This window comes from Mya arenaria, chromosome 15, assembly GCF_026914265.1.
Source record: "Mya arenaria isolate MELC-2E11 chromosome 15, ASM2691426v1".
Taxonomy (NCBI): Eukaryota; Metazoa; Mollusca; class Bivalvia; order Myida; family Myidae; genus Mya; species Mya arenaria.
The window spans coordinates 34,349,239-34,358,385 of record NC_069136.1 but is presented as its reverse complement, the minus strand read 5'-3'; the positions used below and the strand labels follow the sequence as shown (position 1 = coordinate 34,358,385).

Genomic DNA, 9,147 nt, shown 5'->3' with positions numbered 1-9,147 from the left:
TCGATAGTGACCCCCCCACACACACACAACCTTCAAACCTTGATCTACCCCTGCTTAAGAGTCTGATAAAACAATGTCATAGTTTTTACCCGTTTTTAAAATACTTGTCTAAAGTTTAGCTTCACATTTCCCTGAAAACATTTTCATAAACTATGCTTATAATTGTGTAGGTTTTTTGAAACTTATACAACACATAATACACGAGATTTACATGTTTAATTTGTCACAATTCTACGTCAGATTGATCCTTTTATTGATCATATCATTATATAAAGGTACATGATAGGTAACGCTAGCTGGCAACCGACCTTTATAAACACTGTAAATGTAAATGAAACGTCATTGCACAGAGGACATATCTGAATAGAAAGTAGATATATTTCGATTAATAATATTTTACCTGGAAGCGAATGCACAGTGAACTATACTAAAACGAAAGTAGATTGATATTTGTAGAGTCACAGCTGATAAACATGTTCGGAAGAATTTTTACAAGTTTTATACATAAGTGAATAACTAACAAGCATGAAAACATTCAGGAATGTGGTAGTGACGCCGTCGGTGGAAGAATCGGGAGCAAGTGTGAACCTTGTCGTCGTCGGGACAGGTCAGAGGTGGCTTCGTTGTTCTGTAATACATGCAAGGTATATCTATGCGATGACTGCTGTGATGTACACAAGGGACACATGACTAACGCAGATGAACATCATATTGTGGCTGCCCATGAAGCCTGTGTCAAGCCAGATGTCGATATGACGGGACTAGATCAGTGTTTAGAACATAAACGCGTGTTCATGTTTCACTGTGAAGACCACGATTTGTGCTGTGAAATCTGTGCCTTTTTTCGTCATCGAAGATGCAATAATATCCACGAAATAGCAAAGGTGGCTAAGAATGTGAAATGTAATGAAAGGGATAATATACGTGCATCCATTATCACTGCCTCAGAAGTTATAATGAAATGCGAGGAGGATCAATTGAACAACGTTTCGAGAGTCGAAGAAATCTTTAACGAAATTGATTTTTACAAAGAAGATTTATTAAAGAAAATTAAGAAAGCAAAGGCGCGAATTGTCATCGAAATGACTAACTATAATACACAGGAAGATGAGCGTCTAAATACGAGAAGAAATGCGGCTGAAAACCTAAAGAAAGAACTTGAAACGCACTTGGCAATGTCGGATAGCGTTCGCGAGAACGGAACGGAAACGGAAATGTTCATTCTTAACCACATTCTTAAAAGGATGCAAAACAAAGCATCACAAATTCTGAACACTTTGTTGAAGAATGATTACACCGTCAAAGTGGGACTAGAAATCAACGAAAACATTTTGAAAATAAAAACTACTGATGTGGAATTATTCTCATTAAATTAAATACAAGAGCAAAAACCACAATCATTAAATGGATACGATTTAATCAAGCCAGAAAATAGCTCTAAAAATGTGAACAAGATTCAACAACGGGCGGTGAGTCTGGAGCTGTTGAAAACTATGAACATCTTCAAGAGGGGAGACGACGAGATGCAGCCGTTGTTTACTGGGCTGGACTTCCTACGGGACGGGAGAATGGTCGCCGTGGATAACAAAAACTGTAAATGTTTTATTTTGAGAGACACACTGAAGAGGTTCGACACATTTTATAAATTTAAGACATATCCTCGTGACGTAACTTCTTACTGTGATAACAATATTGCAGTAAGCGTTAGTGACGGAGATATCCGAGCCATCTGCCTGCTGACAGTGGGCAGTGACAACACGATCACGCTGATGAATACGCTGACCACGTCCACCAAATGCTTCTCCATCTGTCCCCTGAACGACCGCACGTTCTTAGTGAGCACTTATGACGACCCGAGCCCTGCACGAATGATTGACGTAGACGGCAATGAAAGCGAATTTGATAACGTGAAGTTTCCTGGAAAGATGTATAAAAATTGGGAAAGTCTCTGTACCTACGTACCATCCAGGGTTACTCTTGTCCTTACAGACAGGTATGCTCACACAGTTTACATGTACGACACCGTGACCGGCAACAACACCGAGGTAAAAAATGACCAGATACGAGAACCCAGAGGCACCTGTGTATGTCCCGATGACTCCGTGTTTGTCTGCATTAAGAACACGAACTCCATCATCCAGATATCGTCCGACGGGGAGATATTGGCGTCATGTGACGTCGACATGGAATATCCGTTCGCCGTTTCCGTCTCCAGTGATGGCTCGAAAATGGCCGTGACCAACTGTTTGATAGGCGGTATGAAACTGAAACTGTTTAAAATAAAACAATAAAAGAAAATTTGTCAAGATTGGTAATAAATACAAGTGTAATGTATTATTTATTATGAAAGTAAATAAATATAACTTTCTGTTTTAAAATAATATGTGAATAGTTTGCAAATCAGAGGGGATGAGAGGGCTGACGGGTCAAATTCCAACTTCCTCCATGAGAACCCAAAACTGTTCGCCGATCTCGAGTATGTTGAAAGGCCACGATGACGTCATCATTCATCACTCCAGCATATCCTGTTCGAGATTTGCCAGTCTTGACGTGTCAACTGACATTCAATCTTTGGGATCAGGTGGCTTTATTTCATTTGACCGAAGTTAGAACGACGTAGTTAGTTAAATGTCCAAAGAAGGGAATGCATAGCACCCGTGGTAAAAAGTTGATTTGTATTTAGTCAATGTATGTTTGTATGTATACAAGCTGTTCATGGTTATTTTTATAGAAATGTTTAATGATACATTCATGTAGGTGATTGGCAGCCATATAAAATGAAGGAAACTTGCCATTTGCCAGAGGGTTTAAAATCCTTCCCCTCACATATCCCGTTGTGTACCAAATGTACTTCAGCTGCTATTCGAATCATGCGCAACAACTGCCATAAATTTATATCACGAGACTGCGTACTAAATATAGCGTGTATTTCTAGGTTCCGCGTACCACGTAGCACCCTCTAGGGCCCCGAATACTTACTACAAGCCCCTGAATATAACGTACTTAAAAGGGGGTTTCTGCCTCATAGCAGTCCCCATCAGTATTTAGGTACCATCGTAAACAACCTCATTAAAACCTAAAAACATGCATCGACAGCGGTTTCTCAGTATCACTTGTTTATAAAAGTAATCATTGAAACAGTATATACATATACATACATAGAATCCTTTGTTATGACATTTCCATATATTTGGCCTTTGTCATAACATTTCCATATTGAAACCTTTTCTATGACATTTCCATATTGAATCCTTTGTCATAACATTTCCATATTGAAACCTTTCCTATGAAATTTCCATATTGAAACTTTTGCTAAGACATTTCCATATTGAAACTTTTGTTATGACATTTCCATATTGAAACCTTTGCTATGACATTTCCATATTGAAACTTTTGTTATGACATTTCGATATTGAATCCTTTGTTATGACATTTCGATATTGAAATCTTTGTTATCACATTTCGATATTGAAACCTTTGTTATGACATTTCGATATTGAAACCTTTGCTATGATATTTCCATATTAAAACCTTTGTTATGACATTTCGATATTGAAACCTTTGCTATGATATTTCCATATTAAAACCTTTGTTTTGACATTCCCATATTGGATCCTTTGAAATGACATTTCCATATTGAATCCTTTAATATGACATTTCCATATTGAAACCTTTGTTATGACATTTCCATATTGAAACCTTTGTTATGACATTTCTTTATTGAATCCTTTGAAATGACATTTCCATATCGAATCCTTTAATATGACATTTCCATACTGAAACCTTTGTTATGACATTTCGATATTGAATGCTTTGCTATAACATTTCCATGTTGAAATCTTTGTTATGATATTTCCATTTTAAAATCATTGTTATGCATTTCCATATTAAAACATTTGATATGACATTTCGATATTGAAACCTTTGCAATGACATTTCCATATTGAAACATTTGTTATGACATTTCCATATTGAAAACTTTGTTATGACATTTCCGTATTGAATCCTTAGCTATGACATTTCCATATTGAATCCTTTGTTATGGCATTTCCATATTGAGATCTTTGCTATGACATTTTGACATTTGCACTCTAGCTATGACATTTCCATATTGAATTATTTGCTATAACATTTCCATATTGAATCCTTTGCTATGACATTTCCATATTGAATTCTTTGCTATGACATTTCCATATTGAAGAAGGTTATATTGCATTGGCCCTTTATATATTAAACAAAAAAGATGCTTACAAGCTGTAGCAAAAGGTCATATCGCAATGTTTAAACACAAATTATGTCAAAGATGCTTACAACCTGTAGCAAAAGATTAAATTGCATTGGCCCTTTATATTTTTTAACGCGCAATGGGCCAAACGTTACTCTAGAACCGTACAGTAGATTACACAACAATATTTTGTATCAGTATAATTCTGAAGTTTTTATTAGTTAGATTTCTCAGCGAAATTTGACATTCTTGATTTTTACCATTATAACATATTGTGCATGTTGGTAAGGTGATCACATTGGCTTGTTTAAGCCCCTTGCTTTACAACATGATATTATTCATTGTAATGCTGTAAATGAAGATTGTATTATCGCTTATTATAATACTTAAAGGGATGTAACTGTAGGGTTGATTTTACTTTGATTTGGCAAGAGTTACCTTTAGTAACTTGCATAGTAACTGGTGCCACTTATCATAAAAAGTGCAATATTGGTGTGTTTAGATTGTCTATTGTTGTTTTGTTTTTTTCATAGAAAAACCTCATGGTATTGTCATACCCTAAGTGTTGTTGTGGTCGTCAGCGTTCAAAATTAATATATTGCCTAGTTGGGTGTAACTTTAAAGCGGTTTGCAAGATATGAAAATGAAACTTCGTACACATCGCACTCAACTCTGGCTTTAATAACAATAAGTTATGTCCCTTTATGAAGACAAAATAACACACGGATATTGTTATAGCTCCGCAGTGTTCTTTTTTAAGGATCTTTTACAAGTCCGCATTTTGTGTTTCAAAGGGTAATTCTGAACATTGTTATAAATTGTGTGACTGTATTTACGGAAATAGAACATTTGAGGTTTCAAATAATTGTTATATTGTTTGATATCGAAGATAATCTTTACTTGTGCACTGATTTATTTAAAACTTCAATGTTCCTTGATTAGGCTGAGGAAAAATCTTAAGATTATGTCTTATACGAGATTAAATGTGTGTTACCCTTTGCATTTATAGCGTTTTTCACTGTTTGACCAGCTATGTTTGTTTGATGGTAGAAACACACTTAATTCCATTTTTATGTTAAATGTGTAGCTTGGCAGACTCAGTCGAATGGCTTGGCAGACATAAAGGAATCTTTACCAATCTTTGTAGCATTGTTTTTTCGCATAATATCTTGACTGAAGTTCATCAAAAGCACATTCACACAATTAAATCAACAGTTATTGCCCTTCATCTTTCAAAAAAAATGTCCGCTCTTTAACTCAAACATTATCCAATCATTACTAAACATGTTTACACTCTTTTATTGGAATCTTTCTCATCCAAATTCGATGGAAAGCCTGTTCTCAGCCTATGAATAATGGCCCTTAAATTTTCAAAATATGATTGATCCTCGTTTTATTCATTTCTTGTCCAATATTTAGCGAACTTGATAGATGTATGTTTAGGCATAATATACCATGTAAGTTTGATTCTCTGCAAACATGCCACCTCGCAACATATGCTTTTTGTAATAGTAATTAGTGATTTTTCAAATTTTAATCATTAAATAAATATACCAATATATGAAACACATATACATGTAGCATGCATGTTGGTAAGATGTTTTGATATGTGTAAGTGCATACCAACGCAAACTGAACTTATCTGAACTTAACATGTTGGTGCTTCTTCTTAGAAAAGATAATTATTGATGGATGTGGATACTTATCTCTGATTTGCCTAAGAATACAAACTGTAATTATACGATTCTGTTGATATTGTGTTGGTATAACCAGGGTTTATAAGGGATGCATAACTGAGAAATGTATGGCTTTTACTTTTTATACCTAGTCATTGTGTTGTAGTATTTATATTCCAGTTGCTTTTAGTGTTTTTTTTTCCCAAAGACATTTACATTTTTGTATGAAACTTTTTTAGTTACACTTTGTGTTTGTTTTAAGTTTGACTATTCGATAAATAAGGAGAACTATATTACTCGCCCAAGGCCCAAGCTTTGTCATCAGCATCACACGTTGGTCAAGCGTGTGTATGTAAGCAACAATATCTCAGCAGATACATCATGTATTGTATTGCAACTTTATGGTTCCCATCTATCCATCCTACTTAATAAATGAAGTAAACTAAATGTTTCTTGAATATAATGCAAATAATGAACCTTCATTACTCCATTTACAAAATCTGGTTGAGGTTTTGTATGTAAGCACACATAGGTTAATATCTCAGCAACAACTTGATGTATTACATTGAGATTTTTAACAATGCTACTCAACCATTCAACCTACTTAATTAACAAAGTAAGATAACTCAGACTAAGAAATTCTGTTAAAGGTTTGTATGTTCAAATGTCACCACATTAACTCAATTATAATAATGTCAGCAAATACATCATGTTTTGCATTGAAACTATATACAAAGGCCCCAACCATCCAACCTTCGATAACTCTATTTGAATATAACATAAATTTTGCCCATTTATTATTCGAAAAAGAATTTAAGGTTTTTGGGTATGATCTAATGTAAAATACAGTGATACGTGTATGTATCGCTTAAACTTTGCAATCCTAAAATATTAAAGCGGCGGAATAGTCGAGGGCGATTTCTCTGCGACAGCTCTTGGTTTTTTGCCATTTTACTTGCTATACATGTACTTGTAATAAAGATGGCTGTCTGTGAGGGATGATTTTAGTTCGTGAGTTTTTTAAATTAAATATGCTGATGTATTGTCATAGACTTAGCATCGTTATCATTGAGCACAGAAACATGAATGTTGGTCAAAACTTGTATCCATTAACTATTCGGCATTTGGGAGACTTGTATCAAGTCCCATAATTCTTACTTGCTTAAATGAGTAATGTCCCTTGATTGACTGAAAAGGAAGGTGCGCATTCATCTGCTTGTGCAACTCTTGTTTAAATACGCACTTCTAATGTAAGAATCTTCAAGGAAATTAATATATAGAGCCCTTGTGTATCATTCAAAAGGAACATGTCTTATATTCATCCATACCAAAAGTAGTAGATATCTCATTCCCTTTTTTATCGTCAAAAATGTTACTTAAATTAGTATTTTATTAATTTGGAAACAAGTGATACCCTCGTTTACAAGGTTATTTTTAAAGCAATTGTATTATGTGAATGTCCTTAATTGTGACACAAATGGTTTGAGTTTTTTTCACTAAACTTATCTTTGAACAAAAATGGCTATTTTAGACTGATACATGAATATTTGTCATTGGCGATTTTGCTACCACATTGTATTTTATATTTCATGTTTCAAAACTCTTATTTCAAAGAAGTCTAATTCGGAGCCAATTTAACTTAATTGCATTGTCAGAATTGTTTTAGCCATCATAATGCACACAAACTCTTGCATTCACTCTGCTGATATTATGCACATAGAAAACCCCATGTTAGAAGCTTCAATGATTCAAATAGGGCTGACCGATTTCGTAAATCTACAACGTGTAGAACAACAGAGTAAGTCGATCAGCCGTTCGTATTCCGATGATGGTTTTTTAAAAAGATGGTTGATAACCTGGTATCTTAAATGCAGCATGACTTATATTTGCTATAGCAGAATTACATATATTTTTATGAACCATGACCAATAACAATTTCCAAAGATATTTCAAATTCACCAATGGTCAACAGTTGCTCTTAGGAGGTTTACTTGTTTGTCATAGAATTATATAAGTAAACACATTTAAAATCTTCTTGTCCGAATTCCAGTCACTCGATTGTGGTATTTTCTATGTAGCATCGACAATACAACCTGGAAGCTATGTAGATGTGTGTAGTCACTGCCCCGTGGGTCACTTGTTTAAAGATGCACTCTTATTCCAAAATAAGATTTACCATAATTAATACATTTATTCTAATATACCAAAAAGAATGTATAAATGTCTAAAACAAAGGTTCTTATGAAGGATACCTAGTTTAATTTGAATGAAAAGTGCAGACTACTAGGTATTTCTACCTTATGAGACTATAGTAGATTAGTTAATCTCTTAGCATTCACCGTTCATTTAATATTTTGGCGTTTTCAGTTAGTAATTACAAGGTTACAATCTTGATTTCAATAATTAATATTTTCCATTAATGAATTATTTAGTGAGTAGTTTATCACTAAATATGTATGTTTGTTATACATGTTTATGTATTGATTCTGAATAAGAGTATCACTTAAACATAGACTTGCATAACCTAGACTTAAACACTACAAAATGTGCTCGTCCAATGCAAGGGATATTTGTTCTCAATAGTTATCCGCCCCGAGGGCCGGCAGTTTTATATGATCTTATCAACGGAAACATATAGATGTATTCAATCCAAAACAACAAGGCATACTGGTTTCATCGTTGGTACATAATATCGTCTAGTTGTTGTTTTGGCTTCCCTATCTTCAAATACTTTACACACAATTAAATAAGCACTTCTTTGACATATGATTTGATCAGAACTTGATTTAGGCCAAGAGGTTTGATATTTTGTATATGGAGTCGTCTTGTTGTCCTTTACATCATTATTTTAAAAGTATGCGACTGGGGATCAATACCAGCCCCAAACCATGGGTCATATGCTTTAATATGATTGGATAAGGAAACACTTAAAGCTGCACTCTTACAGAAGGATCGTTTGGACATATTTTTTGTCTTGCATTGATCCATTTTTGCGTAACTGTCAGAATATCAGTGAATTATTATGGCTGCCTTAAGATAAGATCTCAGTTTTCATATTCGTGGTCGATTAATTGATGTTTGATTGGCTTTAAACGTAACAAACGCTTTAACAAAATTGATATGTTCGGCCATTTTCCGAGCAATTGAGAAATTTTCTATTGTAGGTTAGCTTATATGACTGAATTGATGGCATTGATGCCAAAATCAGCTGATTCTGAGACAAAAATAAAACATGTCAAAGCCGTC

General features: G+C 34.3%; 2 protein-coding genes across 2 annotated transcripts; both read left to right on the top strand.

The window, feature by feature from the left end:
- Positions 1-497: 497 nt before the first annotated feature.
- On the top strand, positions 498-1,448 carry LOC128219999 (uncharacterized). Its single transcript, XM_052928226.1, has one exon. The coding sequence runs from the start codon at positions 687-689 to the stop codon at positions 1,374-1,376; it is 690 nt and encodes a 229-aa protein (XP_052784186.1). The 5' UTR covers positions 498-686; the 3' UTR covers positions 1,377-1,448.
- On the top strand, positions 1,380-3,122 carry LOC128219315 (uncharacterized; the record flags this gene model as incomplete). Its single annotated transcript, XM_052927125.1, has 1 exon — positions 1,380-3,122. A coding segment is annotated over one exon (912 nt), but the record flags the coding sequence as incomplete, so codon positions are not given.
- Between the last annotated feature and the right edge of the window lie 6,025 nt (positions 3,123-9,147).

What these genes read in the sequence shown, in the direction of transcription:
- LOC128219999 (XM_052928226.1), top strand. Translation starts at nt 687, where the DNA reads ATGACTAACGCAGATGAACATCATATTGTGGCTGCCCATGAAGCCTGT.